The sequence below is a fragment of the Crinia signifera genome, chromosome 6 (assembly GCF_055691185.1).
Source record: "Crinia signifera chromosome 6, ASM5569118v1, whole genome shotgun sequence".
Classification (NCBI taxonomy): domain Eukaryota; kingdom Metazoa; phylum Chordata; class Amphibia; order Anura; family Myobatrachidae; genus Crinia; species Crinia signifera.
Window position 1 is genome coordinate 115142809 of NC_139222.1, and position 26465 is coordinate 115169273.

At 43.0% G+C, this 26465-nt stretch overlaps 1 protein-coding gene across 1 annotated transcript in view; it reads left to right on the forward strand.

Moving 5' to 3' along the window:
• The first annotated feature begins 671 nt into the window (after positions 1-671).
• Positions 672-26465, forward strand: part of LOC146009634 (piezo-type mechanosensitive ion channel component 2-like) — an 87740-nt gene continuing 61946 nt past the window's right edge. The window contains exons 1-16 of the mRNA XM_083150085.1: positions 672-891; positions 2325-2426; positions 3495-3537; positions 4721-4883; positions 5985-6192; positions 11105-11318; positions 12606-12768; positions 12858-12947; positions 13377-13500; positions 17569-17681; positions 17908-18171; positions 18261-18366; positions 18735-18916; positions 21340-21488; positions 24368-24541; positions 24907-24948. Coding sequence (XP_083006211.1) covers positions 672-891; positions 2325-2426; positions 3495-3537; positions 4721-4883; positions 5985-6192; positions 11105-11318; positions 12606-12768; positions 12858-12947; positions 13377-13500; positions 17569-17681; positions 17908-18171; positions 18261-18366; positions 18735-18916; positions 21340-21488; positions 24368-24541; positions 24907-24948 — 2357 coding nt within the window. The remainder of the gene's footprint in view (positions 892-2324; positions 2427-3494; positions 3538-4720; positions 4884-5984; positions 6193-11104; positions 11319-12605; positions 12769-12857; positions 12948-13376; positions 13501-17568; positions 17682-17907; positions 18172-18260; positions 18367-18734; positions 18917-21339; positions 21489-24367; positions 24542-24906; positions 24949-26465) is intronic.

A 26465-nucleotide genomic window follows, 5' to 3' on the forward strand; every position in this document is an offset into this window, starting at 1 on the left:
TCCGTTATCCAAAATTCTCTTGGTCCCGAGCATTTTGGATACGGGATACTCAACCTGTATATTGTCTATATTAGCTGACATTTATTACTAGTTTACATATATATGTTTTATGGTTCTTGTATTATTATTTATTTTCAATAACTTGGTGTTTCAATTAAATCTGTTTCTGATAGGTGTACCACAATATTTCAATAATCATTTGTTTTTTATGTGCACTAAAAACAGTGATCTTAAGCTTAACATTTTTTAAGCTCATATTATGAAATTCAGTAAACTATTATAGGGTGGAAAAACTAAGAAATAGGATAGAATTAAGGGTTTAATCATAAACTTCAAACATTGCTCCCTCTGTCGGAGATTAATGGCAAATGGATAATCTACAGTTGGGTTTGTTAAGGCGGTAGAATGCCATATTGAAGTGCTATTGCAACAAGTGCATTTTAGACTTCAAGTATTGTTTTTAACTTCATCTATTCATCTATTTTAAGTATTTTACCAGGAAGAAATATACACAAAATATGAGACCGTAAGAATTCCAACTGTAAACAGACTATTGAAGGGTCTAAGATGGATGGAAGAAATTGGTAACATAGATCTATCCCAATAAATGCAGGGATTGAGATTTCTTAAAAGGACAGGACGCAGTTGTGAGCTCAGGGCCTAATTCAGAGATGGACACTAATGCAGCGGCAAGTTCGGTTTTCTCTGCAATGCAGCTGCTGAAATCAGCAAGTGAAGCTGCCGTCCAAAAATCAAAAGAGACACCCACCGGAGCAACCGCAACCCCTTCACATATAAATACACATAAGCAGCCTATATTCAAGAAGGAAAACACTGATTGCCCGAGTAGGTCTATGGCTATACAGACTGACTGCAACAATAGCACTGCAGGTGATAGGAAGATACAGACCTTGAAAACAGAAAGGACACATCTGTGTTTTTACAAACACTCCCCGCTAACATCATGTAACACCCCCAAATGGCTACTTCCTGTCAATCACTTTGTGGAGGCATCCTTTTTGAGTATGGGTACGCAGCAGCACCTTGACGCCTGCACAATGCGAAAGCAGTACATGCTTATTCTGCTCATAATCGCTTAGTTCTGTGTAACATCGACTTTGTGTCCATCTCTAAATCAGAAACAATGCAAAGGGACTTGCACTCTGGTGGGTTCCTCACTGGATCTCTCCAACATGCTAGGGCAGTAGGGTCAGAATTCGGAGGAAGCAAAAAAATTTTTTTCTACAATAAGTAAAATCATAAAAGCTTTAACAAAAAATTAAATAAACAACTAAATCACCTGCACATTGAGGCATGGACTCCAAAAGACATCTGAAGTAATGTTAAGGTGCATTCACATGGTCCTATATAGTCAAAATCAGGAGAAAAGTTTGCAAATTCGTATAGTGTGTACAGCTTGCAATGACGATGCACAGCCCTGAGGGATTGGTACCGCAAGATTTAATAGACAGGCAATCCCAATTTTGACTATATTACTGTATGTAAAATCTTCTCGTTCTAGTATAGTCAAAATCGCCCGTAGTCAAAATCGCCCGTAGTCAAAATCTCAAGTAAAAATAGTGTAAATTGTATGGTTCTGGGCTCTGGGGAGTTCAAGGGAAATTTCATAGTCAAAATTGTACTTAGCCAAAATCGTGTGTATGACCTTAAGTTATGAGGTGGGGCCTTACTGGTTCGGACTTGTTTTTCCAGCACATACTACAAATGCTTGTATGGGTTGAGATTGGGAAAATTTGGAGGTCAAGTCAAGACTTTGAACTCTTTGCTATATTCCTCAAACCATTCCTGAACCTTGTTTCCAGTTTGACAGGGTATACTGTCCTGCTGAAACAGGCCACTGCCATCAGGTATTATAGTTGTCATGAAGGGGTGTATTTTGCCTGCAACAGGGTTTAGGCAGGGGGAATGTGCCATAGTAACAATTACATAAATAACAGGATCCAAGGTTTCTCAACAGAACATTGCCCAGAGAATCACACTGCCTCTGCCATCTTGCCTTCTTCCCATAGTGCATCATGGTGTTGCTTCTTTACAGGACTCTAGAGTTGTTACATATCTAATGCATGTGTTTTTATTATATAATATAATTGCAACTGTGATGGTAAATCTTGCATCCTACACAAATGATCAATGATTAAATCAATAATCAAATTGCACTAATCAAAGTGGGAATGCGGAAAGTGTTTTTTTGTGCGGGGGAGGTCTGAGATGGATCTTGGAATTTTCTTAAGTTGGAAAGAACACAGTTTTGAGCACATAATGAAATGCAGGTTTTTATGTATCTTATTTGATTTGATCACTAGGACACACTGGAAGATTCTTAAAGGCTATATACTATACCGGATTATTTTTACTCTTAGTACAATCGTCCTTTCAGATTGCTTTCAGCTACGTACCGCCTAAAGGTAACATATATCTGTGTGCTAAGGGGAACTGTGGATAATGTAGATTATCGATATAGGCAAGAAGCTACAGTACTTGCTGAATGCTTACAGTGTAAGAGAGAGATATTATGGTCTGTGTGTGAGATTGCAGCTGTCTGTTGGAAATGTACTGTTACTTTAGGAACACACATATGCAATCTCCTTTATGATTATTTATAGGTGTAAATGCAGCAGCAATAGCAGATAGGTATCTTTAAAATGCTTCTGCAGACTGTCGGATTGGAGGGTCGCACTTAAATATTTAAACTGTATCTCGATTCCGTAAAAGAAGGTAGACAGTCACAATGTGCACCCAGAATTAGAGAGAATCACTATTGTATATTTAGAATGAGGAACACAGAGCCATTGATTACTGCCTACTGTCTGTGAAGTACATTGCTTTATATACAAGAGAGAGGTTGCTTATTGTTAGTGAGGCTGTCTGCTTGCGGACTAATGATCGGAGTCCGCTTGCATTTCTGCAGTTCAGACCTGATTGCTGGGCTGCTAATTTTCAAAGCCCAACTTTCAGGTATACGCCTCCATGCCAGAGCGAAATCCCGCCCTTTGCAAGCATGCAAATGGCTTAGCACGGTTCACAATCAGGTCCGTAGCTGACATTACACACCCTCCCTCCAAACGCCTGAGCACACCTGCATTTTCCCTGACACTCCCAGAAAACAGGCAGTAACCACTTTAAAATGCCTGTGTCATGTTAATCACTTTGCAAACGGCCTGGGATTAAAAAAAGCAGCAAGCTTTCGTCACAGGCCGGCCTTACGCATGTGTACTATGGGCTGCACGCATGCGCAGTCTAACAAAAATTGTTCTACCTTCAAATTTGCAGCCGTGCGATTAGGTCTGAATTAGGCCCCATGTGTGAAGCAAGTCTCAAAGTGTTATGCATTTATAACTAGACGGTCAGGTTTGTTATGGTGGAAATGTGCATGAACAATGAAAACTAATTACATTACTAGAAAAAACAGTGTGGTCATTGAGTTTTCCACAAGCTTTTAATAATGATCCAGTAACTCGCTGCTGTTTCTTCAGATTATTTGTGGGAAGAGATCCTGAAACACTTTGGAATTGTAAGGTGAGAGAGTATTTTTCAAGCATGAAATGACTGGAAGACTGGGACAATAATTTATTCATTTTCTCAACATTTATATTTCACTTTGTGGCAGATAGATAAGTCACAGATGACATTAAGGTGCATTTTGTGGGATATTTTCATGAAGAACACTCCCCAATTCCAATGCACAGTAATTCAAAAGCAAACAGCATGGTACCGATGTTGCTACAGTAGTTAACTGTGCCTATGCCTATGTCTATTTATAACTTATGTTAAGTACTGTATGGCCCTTATTCATGTTGATTGGGTCTGGCACGAATTTGCATCGGGGACCGATGTTTTGCGCATGCGCAGCAGCATTTCTGAGCATGTATATACGCTGGGAGTGTGCGAACTGGGCACAAAATCTATTTGCCAAGTACACACTCCCTGCCTTTCAAGCGGGGGGTGGAGAGGGGCATGGGGTGCCGGCCTGGGCCATTAGCATATGTGAACACCCAGCATTTCTTTGGCATTCCCATGAAAACTCTGGGTGTGCTAATGTGTTATTGACGCACGTGCGGACAGCGGACAGCTGACATAAACGGATGTCAGCTGCCCGCCCACATGTATAAGTGCGCCTTCACCATCATTCGATGGCCAGTGACCATCGAAAGATGGGGGGGGTTTCCACTGGCATGCGAATGGATGTTTATGCAAAACATCCCTTTGCATGCCGTGTGAACGTACCAAACGGGGGGCGGGCATACCACTATTCGCAGGGCGGGTTCTTGTTGATTCGCAAGGGTGCAAATTCGTGCCTGAGTTAGTCAACCAGAATAAGTGGCAAATAAGATAGAAAGACTTTAAATACTTTTGGATGCAATTAAATGGATTGACGGTATTACTTTTGCAATTTATATAATGCAGGAAAAATGTCAGCCAGCAAGCGTAATTCAGCAAATATCTACAGTCTAGAGTATTATGGGCTACATTAAAATAATCAAAACTCCCATCTGCAGTTTTAAAGCCCCCTTTAAACATGTTTCACACCATTGAACTCCTTTTTTGCTTTTTATAGAACATGGCATGAGATACGCCATGTTTATGGCCATAAAATCCTCTTTGGTACATTATTATTCATTGACAGTAGGGAACTGCATGAAGGAAATGATATGTGTATATGGAGGTTGCCCTTTTATCTCTCTCTCTTTCACATCGCCAGGTTCAGGGATGTAGATGCTTGGAATATTGTCCGTCTGCTGGCCTCTGACATTGGAATGCTTTTTGCTGGGTTTTTCATTCGAAGAACCTGTAAGAAGTTAGTACGATCAGGAGGCCCCAAAATAAATGTTCGTGTAAGCAGTGAGGAGGAAGAGGAGGATGAGGTAAGCCTGCAACCACTTGAACCAACCACTCCCTTCCACAAGCCAGTGAATTTAGTGGTCAGGCCACCCCTAGGCACAATATTGTTGGCCATCCCCCACAACTCACCCCCAGATTAAACCTGCAACACTACTACTACTGTTCTTTGTCCCCCACCCCCATACCATCACCAGTTGCAAAATATATTAATAAGTCGTAATTATGGCAACAAAAATAATAATAAATCACTGGCCTTATCTGGCTCTGCTGCCCCTCAGTAATTGACACTCCTAGGTATGTGCCTCAAGTGCCTAGTCCACTATTGGACATTTTAGAAACTGTGATTGAAAGATGATTGCTGTCAATCTGCGTTTGCAGTCATCCTTTGACAGGGTCTCATGTAATGCAGATTTATTTCATTCACTCACAAAGTGATAAACATGTGACTTCATACTTTTAACCTGTCTACACAGGGCAAAAAAAGCAAGCAACTGTGTGAAACAATGTTACACTGCAGAAGGGGCAGATGTAACATGTGCAGAGTGAAATATGCACAAGTTATAACTTGCAATATTAAAATAAAATTGGTTAACATTTGTGGCTACATGCAAAAGCAGCCAGTATTTGCCCTGCACAGAAATACATAACATGCCCAAATCTAAATCTTTCTACATATGCTATCAGCCCTAGCTGCACATTTTGATTATGTTAAATGATTTTCAGGGGCCCCTAATCGCTGCATATAAACATCTGTGAGTCTGGAATTAACCACAATTAGGGTAAAACATGTTGCCATTGCCAGTGTTTCTATAAACACAAGTGCATGGTGGTGGTGTGTGTGGTAGCGGTGACAACTTTCTCCAACTTCCTAGTACACAAAGATCAATGACCCATTACACTTTCAAATTAGGTGCCCGCATAATAGCTAATGATCACAGACAATAATTGATTTCCTGGAGATGAGAAGATCTCCCAAGCCTGGTCTCCAATATTAATAATTTAATAATTTATGTACAGTAATTTGGATTGTTTTGTGTCTCTCTCTGCAACACATCATGCATTACTGTTTATTTAAATGTAAAAAAATAAATTGGCCATTCCCCATTTTGTATTATTGACCACAGGAATCAGAGACAGAAAGTGAGACGGAGGAGAGTGAGAATGAGACAGACTTTTCCATAGATGAGGATACCCTCGATAAAGATGTCAATGACACCAGAGCAAAATTAATTGAGAAATTTACTACGTTCATCTCTGGAATGAAGCTCTTGTTTGAGGCTCTCTTTACTACAGCTGGGAAGGTGGTGGCTACTCTTCTTCTGGGCTTGTCAGGTACTTATTTATTGCAATCTGTACAATAATATATAATGTATTATTATTATTATTTTATTTATAAGGCGCCAAAAGTGTTTCCCAGCACTGTGCAAAGGAACAGTTCAGGGAGACAAAACGTAAAATTACAGGAAACAAATAACAAAAATAATGTACAGGTAAAAAGAGCGCCACAGTTCAATACACATTACAGCTTAAATGTGAGTGGTGAGGACTTGGTCAACGTACTACTAGGGGCTGGTGGGCAAAGATGGAGATGAGTATGTGGACCAAGATGGTTGCTGAGTGTTTGAGTATGGGACAGCTGTGAGTGAAATGTGAACAGAAGAGAGCTATGACAACAGGAGGGTAGAGGGCCCTGCTCTGAGGAGCTTACAATCTAGTTGGAAGGGGAGACAGACAGATTACATGAGGTGCAAGAGTTTTCAGCCTAAAAAAAAAACGCATGGGAAAAATATATTTCTGCACACGTGTAGAGTCTTTTTGAGATGTGGCTGTATACACATGGATTACAACATGTCTCTCCAAAGCAAAGCCTGTTTAAGTGGCAGAACTGCACAAGTCTTCACACAGTAGGTGTCTATCACTACAGGCACTTTCCGGTTTCGTGGAGAACAACTTTATATAAGCTACGATGTTGTTGTTATCATCATTATCATAGGTGAATCAAAGGGGTGGTCCGGGGGTGCACCGGACCACCCATTAGACTGCCCGGCCGTTCTTTTACAGTACCTTTAATTATGAACGCTGCTGCCGCAGCCTGTTTTGCCCCCTATTTCCACCATAAAGATGGCCACAGGAAGGCTGCGTGCATGCGCGACTGCATGCAGCTCCTCCCATGGTCCTTTGCAGAGCCGTGAGTGACGGACGGCTCCCTCCGTCTGTTCCATCCATCTCTTGCTCTATGATCACAGCAGGTCGGAGATGCATGTGGTATCGTTGGGGGTTGAAAGCCTGGACGGCTGTCCAAGCTTCAAAATGCAAGTGTATGTCTTCACACTATTCAGTGCAGCCAGTTTCAAGGCAGGTAGCCTGCCCCCCGCCCTGCCTTTACTTTAAAAGAAATACCTGTGATTATATATATATATATATATATATATATATTGGATGGAGTACTGGCTTGCGCCACACAAAAAGTGTAAGTGCAGGCAGCATGTACCCGCCCCCCCCCCCCCCCCACCCCACCCCTGCCCTGCTTTTACCATAAAAAAAAAACCATATATACTGGGTAGGGAAACCAGTCCTGGAATTTAACCTCAAAAAGTCCAGGATTTTACTCCTGGGACTAGAGGCAGCAATCCAAATATTTTGGGATCAGTCAAGTAAAAACAATGAGTCAGATGGATTGGATGTGTTTGCAGCACTGTGAAAGCACCGATAAAGTGTACCCAGGGGCGATCCAGGAGAAAATTACAGGGAGGGGGTGTGTTAGTGGTGCCAGTGGTGAGAGAGCGGAGGAGCGCAGAGAGAGGGTGAAAAACAGGCCCTGGCGTTTAAACTACACAGGCCCACCTTGGCGACAAAAGTGAAGGATGTAGTTGTTCGCATGCCGAGGGCGTGCTCCGGAAAATGGGGTGTGACCACTCAAAAGGGGGCATGTCCTTGAGTGTAGTGTACCACACCATATACAACTTCTACACATTATGCAACAAAATACTAGACCCCATTATACTTGCCCCTTACACATGATGCCAAATTGATTGAGCCAAAATTCACATAATGCCACACAGATTGAGCCAATATTCACATAATGCCACATGGATTGTGCCAAAATTCACATACTGCCTCACGGATTGAGCCAAAATTCATATAATGCCACACGGAATGAGCCAAAATTAACATAATGCTACACAGATTGAGCCAAAATTGCCAATGGGGAATACATGCTCGCGGGAACTGGGGGACAGCCACCGCCGGGCAGCCATTGACAGCCAGGCAAACAGCGGGGGCTGCCCAGCTGTATTCAGAGCACTGCATGTCCCAGCTATTTTAAAATAATACCCCTTTTACACCAGGAAATGCAGGGACTTACCCGGGAATATGGTCCCAGGATCATGCAGGGACATTCCCGGGTTGGCCCCTTTTACACCAGCCTAGTTCCTGCATTTTCTGGTGTGAGGGGGAGAGAAACCCCCACCCCCTCCTTTCAACCGGCTATATCGTTTAACCGGCTATATCTTCGGAACCAACTGACCCATTTACATTGGACAGTATCATATTAAAGAACTTTATAGTGGGATTCAAATGATTTTAGTCCCGTGAAACTGGGCCATTTGGTTTCAGAGAAATCTGCCCACAAAGAACATGAACAGCCATGAAATTACATTTCAGAAATAAAAAAATCGGTTTACCCGCAATATCTCCGGAACCAATTGACCCATATGAGATTGGTATCAGATTGGTATCAGATTGAAGGCCCAGCGATTTGGGTTTGAATGAGATCAACCACAATCTTCTGTGATGCCGGGAGGGGGACTGGCAGCTGTTGGAACTGGGTGGGGGTCAGAATTAGCGGGTCCCATGTTATCCTATAGAGAAAACGTTCCAGGTTTGCCTGGCGGTATCTCTGGTTCCCGGGGGGATAGCAATGCGGGGCTGGGCTCATTGGAAAGCCCCCCCCACTCCTGAATCCGCCAATGAGTGTTCCAGATTAGGGGGGTCCCGGGGGGGGGGGGTTGTAAGAGAGAGGAGGCAGAAAAGAGCTGTATGAATGGCTCGCAAGGACATTAGGGTGTGATTGGGAGAGCTGTATGGGGGATAAGATGTTTCAGTGGTAGAGCTGTGTGATAAAAGAGCTGTGTCAGGGGCAGAGCTATGTGAGGGAAGAGCTGTGAAGGGATAAGGTATATCCGAAGGAGAGCCATGTCAGGGGTGAGAGTTATGTGAGGGAAAGCTGTGTCAGACGTAAGGTGTATCAGGAGGAGAGCTATGTGATGAGAAAGCTATGTCAGGGGGGGCTATGTGAGAGAAGAGTTGGGTCAGGTATATGGTGAGCCAGGGGAAGAGCTTATGTCCAGGATGAGGTTTATGTGATGTAAGAGCTGTGCCAGTGGGAGAGTTGTGTCATGGGATAAAGTGTTATGGGGGAGAGCTGTGTTAAGGATAAGATGTTAGAGGGGGGAACGGTGTTAGGGATAAATTGACTAAATTTTCCTGGGTATCCTTGCTGGCCTAAACTGGAAACCATTGCTACAAAATCCCTCAGTGTTACTATTGTTTTTGTAGTAAATTCAAATAAAATATAAATAATTTTAAATTTTAAATAATTATAAATAAATAATGTAAAAAAAATGTTGTGGGGTTCCCCCCACGAGCATGACCAGCCCCGGGCTCTCTGAGTTTCTAAAATTCCAGGAAAAAAAACATGAACAGCCATGAAATTACATTTCAGAAATAAAAAAATCGGTTTACCCGCAATATCTCCGGAACCAATTGACCCATATGAGATTGGTATCAGATTGGAATCAGATTGAAGGCCCAGCGATTTGGGTTTGAATGAGATCAACCACAATCTTCTGTGATGCCGGGAGGGGGACTGGCAGCTGTTGGAACTGGGTGGGGGTCAGAATTAGCGGGTCCCATGTTATCCTATAGAGAAAACGTTCCAGGTTTGCCTGGCGGTATCTCTGGTTCCCGGGGGGATAGCAATGCGAGGCTGGGCTCATTGGAAAGCCCCGGTCCTCAGCTACAATGAGAGGGGGGAACGGTGTTAGGGATAAATTGACTAAATTTTCCTGGGTATCCTTGCTGGCCTAAACTGGAAACCATTGCTACAAAATCCCTTAGTGTTACTATTGTTTTTGTAGTAAATTCAAATAAAATATAAATAATTTTAAATTTTAAATAATTATAAATAAATAATGTAAAAAAAATGTTGTGGGGTTCCCCCCACGAGCATGACCAGCCCCGGGCTCTCTGAGTTTCTAAAATTCCAGAAAAAAAAAAAAAAATAAGGTCCCCTATATTCAAGAAATCAGGACCGGGATTTTGGGCCGGTCCTGGTTCCCAAAATACGGGGGACAAAAGGAGCAGGGGTCCCCCCCGTGTTTTGGAAACCAGCACCGGGCTCAAACAGCCATCAGGGTATATAAGGTCCCGTGCCCAAAGCATTACCTCTGTGGCTGATCAGCCCAGGCCAGGTCACTGGGGGAGTGGGGACCAACCCAATAAATGCCCCCCCCCCCTCCAGGGTGCCACTGGCCTGGGCTGAAGCCCGAGGCTGTCCCTGGTGCCAGGCTGATAATTAATAACATTATTAGTGGCCTTATAAATAAACATTGGTGGCATAGTGCCCCCACTAACCCCAAACAAATAAACATGGGCGACATAGTGTGCCCCCTCCCCCAATCCAAATAAACATTGGTGGCTAGTTTCCCCCCCCCCCCCCCCAAAAAAAAAAGTTTAACCGCTGGTGGCTAGTGGCCCCCGCCCTGCAAACGTAATAGTTAGTGGCCCAGTGGGGACAAAAAAAAAATACTTACCCAGCACCCAGCGTCGCCTCCTCTAACTCCCACAGCTTCCACCAACTGAAGAGGCAGGCGCTGCGTGGTGGACCAGGAGGCATCGTCAGCGGGACTCGGGCTTCAGTTAGGCATCGGCGGGGCTCCTGGGCGGCATTGGCGGGGCTTGATGGCGGCATTCTGCGGCTTCTTCAGTCGCTAAGAAGGCCCTTGCATGCGTTTTCAGGCTTTTTCTGAGTGATTTATTCAAATCGCTCAGAAAATGCCTGCAAGTCGCCCATTGTGTTTCTACACAGTTTTTAACCAAAGGGTGCGTTATGTGGCTAGGGTTTATAATATACCCAATATTAAGTGTCAGATATAATCCCCAATTTTATTATGGATTATACCTGCTGTGAAAATTTTGTCTACTTTAGTTGAATGTGTGGGTCACAGCTGTGTTCTTCTTGCAGGTATAATTTTACCATCTGTGACGTCTGCCCTTTACTTTTCCATCTTCCTGTTTTTATGTTCCTGGTGGGCATGTAATCGAAGTGTGAGCCTTGTGGTTTTCAGTTGTCTCTGTGTAATGGCTGCCATCTTTAGTGCGGGTCACTTAACTGCTGTTTATCTGTACCAACTCCCTTATTTTCAAGAAATCATCCCACCTAAAGATTTGTATGCTAGGTAAGTCACATCTGTTTAGATACATGGTTTTGCTTTAGATGTATTCAGCAAAGGTCATCCATTGTTCAAAACTAGTTACACATAGGCTCAGGAGGTTTGGAGGGGCTAGAACCTGTCATTAAGTTCAAATTTAATTAGCAGTAGAGATTTTCTCATCTCTTCAAGGTCTGCATGTTCTTATGTAGGCAAGTGTAAGAGGATAGGACAATGGACCTTATTCTGGTTGACACGTAGCGCTGCGAAGTTCGCACCATCGAATGATGTGGAAGGAACACGCTAAAGTTTTGCGTGTATTCTTCCTAAGGGGAAAATGGCAGGCAGCTGACATCTGGTGATGTCAGCCGCCCGTTCCCGGCGCCCACGTCACTAGGGGATTACCATGGGAATTACCATGGGAACGCACATGAAGCGCTGGGCATTCCCATGGACACACCTACCCGCCGCTGCCCCACGCCCCCCCGTCCTCAGTGGTGGGTGTGAGTGCCCGTCGAACAATCTGTTTGCCATGGGTGCTCACATCCAGCACATGCACAGAAATGCACATGCCTGTGCGTAGATGATAAACATTGCGCTCACATGCGAATTCACATGCGAGCATACAGACTAGAATAGCCCCCAATGTGTAGCCAACTGAAAAATCGAAGGGGTTATTTTTGCGGGTGCAAGTAAGTTCAACTGTATGCCATATTCCTGTGAGCTAAAATGTGCGAGTCAATCACTGTGGTCGCAAGGGGTGCAAGTTCAGGTGCCATTGCTGATGTTTACATGCCGCTGCAATGAGAATTCGCACCCTTCTCTGATAATTGTCTTGATCACTAAAAGCTGTATCCTATTAGCCCCATTAATATTTTGAATTAAACAAAAAAAGAGTAGTATTGAGATTTTACCCCATTGGTGATTATGAGGCTATCCAATTAGAGCCCATTTAATGTGGCAAAAAAAATACGCATTCAAGCGATAACACAGGGGTTCTGGGATAAATTTATTATTGCGGCTCTGGGGGATGATTAGAAGATTATCTTGATTATACTTAATCCCCGATAAGTGCCAGCATCGTGGATATGTGCGCCAACATCAGGGCTAATAGGATTACCACTGCTAATTGCATATCTTTCTACAGTATATGTTAACCCCAGCACAGTAATGATTTGAGTTTTCTATTATATTCATTCAGGGAGATCATGATGTCCAGTATTTCTACATTTAATTTTATTGTGTATATATATTTATTGTGTATATGACTGATTGTTGCCAAAAGTGTATTTGTTGTCTATTCTACATTGCTAGGCTTTTTGGTATGACGGCAATTATTAGGACCAATCAGACAGAATCATGGATTATCGATCTTCACCAGGATCTGCACTGGCCAGTGTTTGTTAATCCTTTTATGCTGCTAGTTCTGTATTATACATTGGTCATGCTGCTGCAACAATGGGCAAAGCTTCCAATGGTATGTCCTCAAATGTCCAAATTGATTCAGTGTGGTTTTTTTAATTGCTATTCTGTACATTTAATATACTCTTTGATTGGATTTTTGAGGATGAAGCTGAAAATGAGGAAAAACACTGCCATAAAGATGATCACCATTTGGATGTAGTACTGTGGGCTTCAAATCCTGACCTAGAACAAGTGAGTGTTCCCACTGTATTCACTCTTAACTTGATAGATTAATTAATAGGTAATAATTCCAACAATAAATGGTTCAGGTTTGACAAAAGGAATTTAGGGGGGAATTTAATTGCCAATTAGCCCTAAAGGTAGTCCGGAACCTACACTTATCAAGAATCCCAGATAAGTGCCTTGTTTTCGTGTTCATGATCACAAAAACACATAGGTCCGGGAACTTTTCCAGGAGCCTATGCCTTTTTTGGCTGAAAATGAGACATTTTTTGGGAGAAAAAAAATTGGCTACAATTGAATTGCTCGGAAGAAAAAAATAGAAAAAAAAATTTAATCACAAAATTATTCAGGGTAAATTGAATTCCCCCTTATATTAAGATCAGATTTCCAACACCACTATATGGAATTTTGACATGTCTGTTTCCCGCTAACTTGTAGCCCGAATATCTCATGCATAATGGGTGGCAAGAGCTGCCCCTACTAAAATGTGAAGTACAGCAGGCACACACGGACTTCTCAGTGCCCATTTATGCAGAGGAGGAGAAGGTCCCAGAGGAATCAGGTGAGTCTGACATTATAAGTTCTTCTACCAATTCCTCACTGTGATTATGACCTGTAATCCTTGTGACAGCACACAATGGATTTAGGGTCTGAATTCGGCCCCGTCCCAGATGGTGGGGGATTGGGAGCGGCTTTGACAAAATTTTGGTCTGCGTCAATCAGGCAGTTGACATTCCTGGGAGGACACCCAGCATTTCATGGGAGTGCCCATAAAAACAAACGCAGGCATGAAGAAGACCGAGCATCTTAAAAGTAAATCCTGGCTTACTTTTATCTGCAAACAGAGGAAAAATCATTCGATGTACACATCCGCCTGTAGCGTAGAATGTGGAGTTGGGCGACAGGGTGGGCATGCGCTCGCTGGGTTGGTGTTAACCTGTTAGCTAAATAGAGATTATATGCGGCCTAACGAGCAGGACTGAATCGGGTCCTTAGTCCTGATGATGTTTTATACAGAGTGAATAAAAGCCTACTTTGCACTTCTGTTTGCCCTTATAGTTCCAGAAAAAAGTCGATACATACTGCATTAAGTAGCAAGAAGAAATATAGACTTAAAAGAACAAATTAGAAGTTAAAATAAGGTATTTTCTAAGCTGCCTTACTACTGTGCAATGCCTAAGCATGTTGTATCACCCTGGTACTAAAGTTATTAATAAAACTGTAGTTACTTAAAAAATGGAACGCACCACGGCTAACTCAATGGAGCGTATCACGGCTAACTCAATGGAGCGCACCACGGCTAACTCAATGGAGCGCACCAAGGCTAACTCAATGGAGCGCACCAAGGCTAACTCAACGGAGTGCACCATGGCTAACTCAATGGAGCGCACCATGGCTAACTCAACGGAGCGCACCATGGCTAACTCAATGGAGCGCACCATGGCTAACTCAATGGAGCGCACCACGGCTAATTCAACGGAGCACACCACGGCTAACTCAACGTGTGGGTTATGTCTAATGATGTAAGGATAGCACAAACATTTTAGGGGAAGGACACCTTCTTCATGGTGTAAATATTAATATTTGGTATAAAGTAACCAGTGCGGATACAGTAACCTCACAGTATTCACCATTACCAAAGCTCCACAAAGTAATATATATAGAAAATGCATATAAACAACATAATTGTATTTGAATGGATCAGTATCACCAATAAATGGCTTTTAGAAATTATACGTATTTGGTGATTACAAAAAAAGTCAAAATAATACCAATAATAATAGCATGATGTTATGGTTGTTAGTACAACAGAATATTTTTTATCTTGATGGAGTCCATATTTATTGCTAGGATTTAAACTTATTGAGAATATTTATAGTATTATAAACGCCACCCTTTTGCTCATTGAAAGGGAGTTACATGCTCATTGCCATGGGTTACATACTCATTGCTAGGGGTTTCATGCTAATTGCCAAGGGTTACAAGTTCGTAGCCAGAGGTTTCATGTTCAGTTCTGGGTAGTGATATACGCTACCCAGTAGGACCTCTAGCATCTATCCATATGTCCATTAGGATCTCAAGCATCTGTCTCCTTCAAGGCGGTAAACATTTTTAAATGGGCATTTTCAGCAAATTCCATACGGACGTCTAGAACAATTGGAATCTGCCCCCTCTGCGCCAGCTCCCCCAAGCCACTGCTTTGGCTGCAGTGCCATTGTTACACCACTCGCACTGCTGCTACCCCTGTGGTGCTAGCAGCAGCTGCAGCATTGATTTTTTTGATTATTGTTTTTGTTAAAATATACTTCTGTTATTATTAATAATAAATATATTCGACTGTATACTATATAGTATACAAACATCCACAGCACTGTATCTTAAGGAATTGAACACTATTATAATGCTGATTTATAAATGATACTTTATTTTTATAACTGATATTATATCACTTTTATTGATAGGGGCTCCCAGAAGTTTGTTGTCCAGGGCCCCCACAGACATTGATCCGGCCCTGCCCCAGCCACATACATCCTCAACCCCAAGCCCCATCACCTTCCTCAGCCTCCAACTGCATCACCATCCTCATTCCCCAGCGTCATCACCTTTTTATCCTCAGCCCTAAGCCCCATAATTTTCCTCAACTCACAGCCTGCCTCAGTGTGGATGGGGACGATGTCCTTTGATGTCAAGCCACTGTGTTGCCAACTACAGATGCATGCGCAGCCTGTTCCTTGTCTGTAAAGAGACCAGCGCTGGCCGAGCCAGGCTACTGTATAAATGAGCTGCGCCATTTATATGGGTCCCAGCACAGACCACACAAAGCCCCCTGAAGTTTTCGTCTACTGGAGCTCGATATCCGCCAGGACTGCCCTCCCTACACTTCTGGTTTAAGCACAAATTTCGTACAGTTTTGAATGGAAAATATTAGTTAAATTGATCAATTGTATTGAAATACAATTATGTTTGTTATATGTGTTTACTACATACGTGTATATTGCTTTGTGAAGGTTTTTTTATGACATATTTTGTAATGGCCATAACGGAGCATTTGCACCAATTGTCAATAGATTTAGCATAGCTCCATTTGGTGCTTGTGATACTTATGGGAATAAACTACTAATACCTCTTTTCCACCTTTTCCAAGTCCTGGGTCTGACCCGAGATTTGGAACATAGGCCCTCACTCTGATCACCACAATTCCCTTTGTGTTCGCAGCAAGGGGCTGCACCCATGGGAACGCCCAGCGTTTCATGGGCAGACCCGTGAAAATGCTGGGTGTTCCATGTAAATGTGCCCACGACATCAGCGGATATCAGCTGCCTGTCCTCTTCCCATACAAGGTAGCGGAAAATCTTAGACACCCGATAGTGTCTTAGATTTGCGAGCACCTAAGAAATCATTTGATGGTCGGCAAATGATTTCCATGTGGGGATATACAGTGTGCAGCTTTGATTGTCAACCAGAATGACCTCCATAGTTTCAAACTGAGTTAAACCTGGGATTGACCCCTTTCCACTGCAGTCCATACCTAGATTATTCTCAGGTATGGGTTCTTTACACTGCACACGTGTTGTTACTGCATCGAGAGTCTCATCAAAAGTAGAGACTCCGGCTCTGCCCTGATGTCACTGGCCCCACCCCCTGGATAGAGCCACCACTTCAGGAAGCAGACAGGAGCTTTGCTGTCCTCCCCATGCTGTAAACTGGAGCTGGGTTGGATGACCAGGTCTACCCATTTACACTGCCCCTTATACCGTTTCCTTCCTGCTACTAACCCTGCAAGCTACCCCGGTTGGACTTTTGGGGCACTGCTCCTGTATTATGTATTTTCCACTGAGCTGTGATCCTGGTTATCACAACAATAACTTATGTTTTAGTGACAGTGGAAAAGGGGTATTTCTAGTACACAAGTGCTGACGTAATGCCTCCCAAACTTTGCCCTCAAGGTGCTGTAAGAGTTTGTGTTTTAATTCTATTCATATTTGAGCATAGGTATTACCTCACATTTTATTAAACTACTTGTGCCCGAGTATGTAAATGGGAACCACCGCACTAATAGATGTAGCCTATAGGGACTTTGCTTTATAGTTGCTTAACTAAGATTCTGATTCAGAGGTAGATGCCAACAACTGTGTGACTGCTTCTTTGTATGCAGTGGATCTAAGAAGATATGCTAATGCTGCAACCACTGTCTTGTGTACAGAGATGCCCACCACCTCAGACCCACGAGCAGTCGAACATTTTACACCTGTGAAAATATTAGCATTTGGACCACCTCTGAATCAGGCCCTAAATTACCTTTTTGGATTACCTGTAACAACTTCTTTGGCAGCAAATCCACTATCAGCAATAGTCAAGGGGTCTCGGCTCTCTGTCAGTTTCTCTGGCACCTCACAACCACCATCATCATCATAGATTTGTCCTCACTGCTCATAAAGGAACAGTGTCGGGGAGCGGTAATAAGCAGTGGTGTGTGCAATTGTTCCTCGACCGCTAATGGAATTTCCCTCTTTAAATCAAAGAACTCAATGAATTAAATATTTATTCTAATGATTTTTGTTCACAGATATGTACATATTCTCAGGTGCCTTATGTTTTTCTTTTTGTTGTATTGGCGCATGTTTCCCAGAGACAGAGAAACCAGAGGAGACGGTAGCAGAGGAGTCGAAGTCCGGTGGGATGGCTGTTCTAGGGCAGTTTATCATGAGGCAGAGTTATGTCAGTGCATTAATCGTCATGATGGTAAGATGGTTGTGGCACGTATAGACAAGACTTGAATAAAGTATCAGATTTATAAGGTTTGGGTATGGTTCTGAAGTATCAGAACTGCGGATCTGAAGGTTGTCTGGCATCAATGCATTATGTTTCTTACATTCAATTTTAAATGTTGAGTGTTCATTTATGTGGTATTGCTTTATGCCTGAATTACCCCAGTGGGTCATGACACGCCTACTGTATTCTTTTCAAGGTTTGGAGCATCACACATAACAGCTGGCTGACATTTGTACTATTAATATGGTCATGCATAATCTGGATGATTCGGGACCGGCGACGCTATGCCATGCTAAGTGCACCATTTTTGGCTTGTTACGCTAACATACTAGTCATCCAGAACTTTTTTGTGGGACTCAATATTTCCCAGGAAGAACTGTTTCCTGGAGTTCCCACTAATGTTCTCATTGACTTTGACTTGAAGCCATACACAAACCCTTGCGTGCATCTTGGACTGAAGGTGAGGCAAGCAAAGTACAGTAGCGTTCTTCTTGGTACCTCGCTTGACATTTAATAACAATTTACTAGCAATAGATTATTTTGTCCCAGATCTTCTATGCCCTCATATTCTGGATATTGCTACGGCAGAATCTGAAGGAACGGCAACAGGAAAGTGATCAGGAATCCTTGAAAGAAGTTTTGGTAGAGGATAGTGGTAAGTAGACAACGTAGACAAAGATATGGGGTCTCACAAAGGAGGGGTGTGACCTCACATGGAAAGGGTGTGGCATTGTGGCATATCCCACTTTAATCACTCTGGGGAGTGAATACTATGACCAGTGGGGGGTATCTATTACCAAAAGGGTTTGGGAATTTTGTTTTATAATGCGGGGATTGGGCTGTAAAACACCCCCTACATATATATATTTCTTAAGTATTTTTTTAATATTAAAAAAAAAATAACTGTTTCAACACATAATGAAGAAAACTAACAATCATCAGTTGAGTGGGTGATATCTCTTCTCTGTTTTTTGTTATTTTGGGCTAACTTTACTGGTATTATACGTGTTTTCTTGCATACAGAAACAGATGAACCCCCAAACGCATTCATGGAAATGGTGGGCTCCTTGGTGCGAGGTACACTAGTGAAGTACTGGATTTATTTCTGTGGGGCTATGTTTTTTGTCATCAGTTTCAGCGGCAAAGTTGTGGTGTACAAGATCCTCTACATTGTGCTGTTCCTGTTCTGTGTGTCTTTGTATAAGGTGAGACAGGTACTGTGAGTTTATTGTGGGAGGGGTCTGCCTAATGCTGGGGCAACACCCATATGCCAGTTCAGGTCCTGAGGGGTAGATGTATGAAGCAGTGATAAGGGAGGACAAGTGAGCCAGAGGGGAAATGGCCCATGGCAACCAATCCGCACTGAAGTAACACCTATAATTTGCATAATATAAATTATACAGAGCAGCTGATTGGTTGCCATGGGCCACTTCTCCTATGACTGCTACTCCCGTATCACTGCTTCATACATCTACCCCTCAGTGAGTTTAGACAGTCCAGGTACCACAATGCATGCACCTCCCACATCCTCCTGCACTCCCCACATCCCTCCCACTACTCGACCATTTATTTTTATCATCCACAAAAATATGGATTCAAGAACTCATAGTACACACTGCCAACATGCAGCTTTAATAAAGTCAGCAATGAACGTAGAGAATTCCTGGTGAGCCCTATGGCCAATCCACTTCCCTGGCTTCAATCGAATCCACCTTTGTTACCACTTGCATTACCCAAGGCTCCTGCTGTAGTGCTTTTTCCACAATATTATCAATTAATAATGTTACTAAGCACTCCTAAAAATGAACTGTGGTCGGATAGTAAATCAGTAATCCATCAATAGTTCTATTTAAAAGGGGCAGACTAGATGGGCCAAGTGGTTCTTACCTGCCGTCAAATTCTATGTTTCTATGTTTATTTCTTCTAGTTGTCCTCACTAAATAGTCCCCGTATACGCCAACCTATAGTATATCCTGCAGCAACTCATATTCATTGTGCTACCAGGTCAGCTTAGCCCTCCCCTTTGTCTGGTGCCTTACAATATATTGTGCCACCGTATCTATAAAACATACTGCATTTACAATGGAAAGCTGGTATGCTGAATAAATATGCCATTTTTGCAACCCAATAATGTAAATGTACATCACTTCTTTGGACAAATTATAATTCAAAGACTGTAGTCCCGGGGCCCATTTCTGTCCTCCAGGGCCAGTGTATGGCATTCCATCACCCTAAGTAAAACTTTAGTCTACAGCCCCACTCCCACCCACATTGCCACCAATACCCACTTTTCAGCCTCTCAACTACTTGTGTAGTTTCATGGCGGCAGTTACGTAGTTAGCGTAGCATCCCTGTCAGTATCAGCGTAATGTTCCCGCCCGTTCGCGGCTAGCCTGGGCTTAAGTAGCCAGTCAGGCGTCCCTGTCAGTATCAGCGTTGTGTTCCCGCCCGTTCGCTGCCATCCGGAGCTTATATAGTTAGCGTAGTCAGTCAGCGCTTATTACATTGTGTGGGAACCATTGACCATTTTAACCTGCCTGACATGACAGGTGGGAATGTGTTCATGAAACGCCCCCACTATCCACACCAGCCTAAAGCGCGGCGAGCGTAGCGGTACGCGTCCTTCCGACCTTTTGATACCCCCACTATGCACGTCAGCGTGGAGTTGATTTTATAAAGTGTGAAGCGTGCCTGAAGCGTGGCGAGCGGATGCAGTATAAACGTCAAGTAATCCGCGTCCCCACACGGGCCTTGCTGCGCTCGCCAGGCTTTGGGCTCGCTTTGCTCGCCACACTTTATAAAATCAACTCCATGCTGACGTGGATAGTGGGGGTATGAAGAGGACGCATACCGCGACCGCTCGCCATGCTTCGGGCTGGCGTGGATAGTAGGGGTTTGAAATGGAGGCAGTTGCCAGTATGTAACATGGAGCACTGGCAAATGTGTATTTTATTGTGCATGAGACACACTTGCACACCGCAACCCCCCTTTGTGCAGGAGATGTATGCGCTACCGAACCCCTAACCCTGTCCGTCTCCCTGAAGTGTACACAGGCAGGGTTGCCATACCCTGGCGTGTCTTGCGTTTCAGACAGATGGAGCGCCTCTCCGCCTGCGCCCGCATGATCCCCTCTCCACCGGCATCCACCAGCGCTTGCCGGGGACAGAGCTGCCGCTCCCGGGGACAGTAGCTAGCTGCCTGATGGGGACACTACGCTGACTACACGGGGCTGCAGTGGAGTCATTACACTGACTAAGCTAGGCAGCCGTTGGGCTATGCTGACAACGTAGCTTAGCCCACGCTGAACTACACAAGTACCGCAGTGTCTTAGAATCGCCAACGCTGACATCTGCATTAAGTAAAACAATGATGTCTTCGTCATAGACAGCCTTAATTTTGTGATAGGCAGACTTAGTGGCCCCCAAGCACAGCCCCTAGTCAGCTGCCTTTAGATAGTGTGGTATCTACACCTAGAGGTAGTTTCTCAGATAAGGATGGTTCTAGTGCTGCATAAATATTAGCTTGCAATGAATGTACTGCTCTTAATTTATTGACCCGTGTTTTGGATTGTGTACTGACACAGGAAATGTTTTATTTATCTGCAATAATTTGCCTGAATCATTTTCAGATTCATTACGAGTGGTGGAGAAAGATACTGAAGTATTTCTGGATCACTGTGGTTTCCTACTCAATGGTGGTCCTAATTGCCATCTATGTCTATCAGTTCAAGACCATCTCTGGCTTTTTCCTTCAAATTCTGGGGATGTCCGAGGAAGGGTGAGAACCACTCTAGGTGTTTTACCAGGCGTAGTACTGTTGGTTAGAACTATTTTGAGCAGTATGGAAGTTTAAATGGTTAGAGATACCAGTATAAGGCTTTCTGCTGGTCCAGAGTATAATTCACAAAATGACAACACTGTGAAGTAATGCGTCATGCTTCTAGAACCCCATATTAGTATACAGATGTCTCCTTTGCTAAGTTATTATGTTGCACAGTCCCACATATATCTTCTGATTGGTAGTGCAGCAGATATTGTTTGCAAACCACTAGAACGCACACTCATGCACATGCTCTGAAGGATACAGATGATGTATCTAATATGGCAAATCGTCCCAATATCCTACTAGTGTGGACCCATCCTTAAAGTTGCTTCAGCCACACCAAATAGCAAGTTAGGGTCCTGAACAACTTGGCTGTGCTGAGAGTCAAAATGGGCTCACAATGTGCATCTTATTTGCATAATTAAAACCCATAGAATCAAAAACAAATGACATTGCTCATAGACACTGGTGAATTTGGTATTTGACATTTGTGCAAGCAAACGTGGGTTTTTCTTATGCCAGGTTTTTACTGCGGTTCATCTGCAACTTTGCATGTGCATAAAACTACTATCTCTGTGGTGAATATTTCAGACCAGCATCTCTGGTACATTGGGCCTTATTCTAGTTCACTCTTTCTGACAAAATCCTTCTTAGATGGACAAAACCATGTGCACTGCAGGGGGGCAGATGTAAAATTTAGTTTCTGTGCAGGGAAAAGATGTGCTTTATTTTTACACTGCAATATAGATCTCACTTTGAAGTAAAACCCCAGCCAAATCGAATTCTCTCTGCACAAGTAACATCTGCCCCACCTGCAGTGCACATGGTTTTGTCCATCTAAGAAGGAATTTGTCAGAAAGAGTGAACCAAAATAACCCCCATTGTGAGCAGATTTTCACTGCCTCTGTAAGGTAAATAAGCAAACTTTCAAGAAAAATAGGGTATGCTACTTGTACTGGTGCATCAATGGCATGCCATGCTGGACCTATTACGCCATATGGAATATATAGATATTGCAGTCTATAATTAATATTATGGATTACTTATCGGATACTAGATTTATCACTGAAGAACAATGCTAATAGCCCCATATATGTTCTAAGCTGTGAAATGCAAGATAAATGAGAGATTGTATTTACAATGGATCTGTTCCAACTTCTTGGCACTGACATTTATGAGTATTAAGGTGTACCCATTGCATTCATAGGTGGGTGATCAATTAGCTGTAGGGATTACCCCATGAGTAATTGCCAGAGTCAGCCCTAGGTATAAGCAAACTAGGGCATATAGAATGCATAGGGGCAAGCAGCTCATACAACTGTGCTAGAAGCAGCGGTGAGTAGAGACAGTGGAGAAAGCAGTCGCAAGTAACAAAAATTACCACCTTTCCTGTGCATGCTCAGCTGCAGAAGCTCCTCCTCCCATGGGCTTTTGCGGAGTGCAGCAGAATGAGCTTGCACTGGACGATTCCCTGATGCCAGCTGCATACCCTCCAACATGACCCATTGCATTCGGTACACAATGCTCTGCTCCTGGACTTCCCTGGTAATGTATGAGTGCCATCACCTGAGTTGAAACACATTTCTAGTCAATTACCTAGTTCCACACAGGTGATGGCAATCCTACTTTAAGAGGGAAGTCCAGGAGCAGAGCATTGTGTACCGAATGCAATGGGTCATGTTGGAGGGTATGCAGCTGAGTCTTCAATATCTGCAGAGGCCAGGCTGGGAGAGTGCTGTGCAGGGGTACGGGGAAAATTGGGTTGTAATAATGTGTGGCATATGGGTAAGCAGCATTACTGTGTGGCATTGTGTGTATAATGTCATTACTAATGCGCAGCATAATGTGTATGGGGAATTACAGTGGTGCATTACAGTATTTGTATAAGGGCCTTACTAATGTGTGATATAATGTGTAAGGGGCATTACTGTTTGGCACTGTGTGCCAGGGTTGTTATTACTTTGTGGCATTATATGTATAAGGTACACTACTGTGTGCTGTAACAGGTAGAAAGGTGATACTGTGTGGTGCAGCGTGGTAAAGGAGCTACACAGTGTGGTATAATGTAAATATGAGAACGGTACGGGTGAGTGTGGGATGCTGGCCAAACTCTTAAGGGGCAATCACTTACAAGGCCATATTATACCTTGTCAATGATTACACCTTTAAAAAAATGTCCAAGTTCGGTCAGCATCCCATACTGCCGCTGAACTCTGATGACATTACATTCAACCCTCAGTGTCGTGTATTGTGAATAAAGAGCAATGGGCCAGGCGAGGAACTAGCAACATTGCTAGGGGGCACCAAATATAATCTTGCCTAGGGCATCAAATTACCTAAGGCCGGCTCTGGTAATTGCTATCAAATATCTCTGTGGCGTGAGGAAAGGCTATTCAAGGCTATTCAATTAAATTGTGCCTAAAAGTCAGGATACAGGTTTGGAAACCCACTGATTCTGCCTGAACTGCAGAATTGATGGAGATTATTCTCACACATGACCCAATTTTGTTTATATTTTCCTGCAGACTAGTTTACATTAAAGCTCCATGAGCTGCAAGTCAGACTGCGGGGACCCGTACACAGGATGTTCCCTGCACATTGAATACATCCAGTGTGGCAAGTAGCCACGGGATAAACTTCTGGCTAATTGAATACCCCTATAGTGGAGGCATACATTTTGTCAGACTATCCAATGTTTATGCCAGGCAGGATGTGTTTCATGCTATCTTTTATGTCATATTTCCTATTAAACAAATAAGAATGAGAATATAGTATATTATTTATTATAGTGAGTACACAGTGACCTTTTTTTCCTTCTTATTATATATGGTCAGCTTGAAAGACCTGGGCTTGGAGCAATACAGCACTGTGGAGCTGTTCGCTGGTATATTGCTTCCTTCCTCCTTCCTCTTGGCCTGTATCCTACAGCTATACTACTTCAATGAAGATTTCTTAAAGCTGATTGATCTCAACAATATCCTCATTAATGAAGGAGGCATTTATGACAGGTCTGTATGATGAAGGTGTTGATTTAAGTCATGTTCCTTAGTTATGACTGCTACTTAAATGTATCTAAAATTTTATCGGGTCTGTGATCACTGCTGCAAGGCAAAGCAGCCAGTGATCCCTGAATATCTTAAAGTGGGGAAAGTTGAGCCCAGGGCAGCCCAGCGCTGGACACGCCCCCATAATGACAATAACAGGAGTCATGCCGTGAGGTCATGCCCCCTTCCACTCAAGGCCCCACCCCCTTTTTGGATCCGGGTGCGCCAGGTCCCGCATTATTACCTTCAGAAGTTGGGAGGTATGTTTAAATGCATGCACTTTCACATTATGGTTTGTCATTTCTGTATATATTTCTTTTTCTAAACAGTAAGAAAAAAATGGAGAACCGTGTCCAAATTCTGGCCAACATGTGAGTAAAGACATAAATGTGTCTGTAGGCACATTTGTATATCACAGGGAATATATTTTGATTAGTGAACACTACCGTTCAAAAGTTTTGGGTCACTTTCTTTAAAGAAAAAAAGTTTCTGCCAATGAAGATAACATTAAATTAATCAGAAATAAATTCTATATATTGTTAATGTGATAAATGACTATACTAGCTGCAAATGTCTGGTTAAAGGAATATCTACATAGTTGTTCTAATGGTACATTGTGTTTGCTAATCATGTTAGAAGACTAACGGATGATTAGAAAACCCTTGAAAATCCGTGTGCAATTATGTTAGCACAGCTGAAAATGGGTTTGCTCATTAGAGAGGCTATAAAACTCAAGTTGAGTATCTTGAGCATCACATTTGTGGGTTCGATTATACTTTAAAAATGGCCAGAAAAAGAGAACTTTCATATGAAACGCAACAGTTTATTTTTGTTCTTCGAAATGAAGGCTATTCCATGTGAGAAGTTGCCAAGAAACTGAACATTTCCTACAACGGTGTGTACTAATGCCTTCAGCAAACAGCACAAACAGGCTCTAACCACAGTAGAAAGAGAAGTGGGAGGCCCCGATGCAATGAGCAAGAAGACAAAAACATTAGAGTCTCTCGTTTGACAAAATAGAGGCCTCACAGGTCCTCAACTGGTAGCTTCATTGATTGGTACCCGCAAAACCCCAGTGTCAAGTCTACAATGAAGAGACAACTCTGGGATGCTGGCCTTCTAGGCAAAGTGGCAAAGAAAAAGCCATATCTGAGACTGGCCAATAAAAGGAAAAGATTAATATGGGCAAAAGAACACAAACACAGTCACCAGATCTCAAATCCATTGAGCTGTTGTGGGAGCAGCTTGACCGCGTGGTACGCAAGTGCCCATCAAGCGTAGGGTGAAATTTCTTCAGATTACCTCAACAAATTAACAACTAGAATGCCAAAGGTCTGCAATGCAGAAATTGCTGCAAAAGGAGCATTATTTTGATGAAAGCAAAGTTTGAAGGACAAAATTATTATTTTAAATGCAAATCATTATTTCTAACCTTGCCAATGTCTTGACTATATGTTCTAGTAATTTTGCAACTCATTTGATAAAGAAAAGTCAGTTTTCATGTAAAACAAAAAATTGTCTGGGTGACCCCAAACTTTGTGACAGGTAGTGTAGATCAGTGGTTCTCAACCTGGGCGGTAGTGCCCCGTGGTGGGTGTTCTTGATTTCCAGGGGGGCAGTGAAACGAAAGGGGGCGGTGAGGGGGCAGTGGACACAGAGGTGTAGCGAGGGCGGTGCCGGTGTAGCACTGCCATCTCGCCCGCTCTAGTGCATTCTCGTCTGTGCGGCAAAAAGGGGACATTATACCACACACCGTAATGCCCATTACATACTATATAACAAACCGTAATGCCAATTACATGCTATATAACACACCATAATGCCAATTGCATGCTATATAACACACCGTAATGCCCATTACATACTGTATAACAAATCATAATGCCTA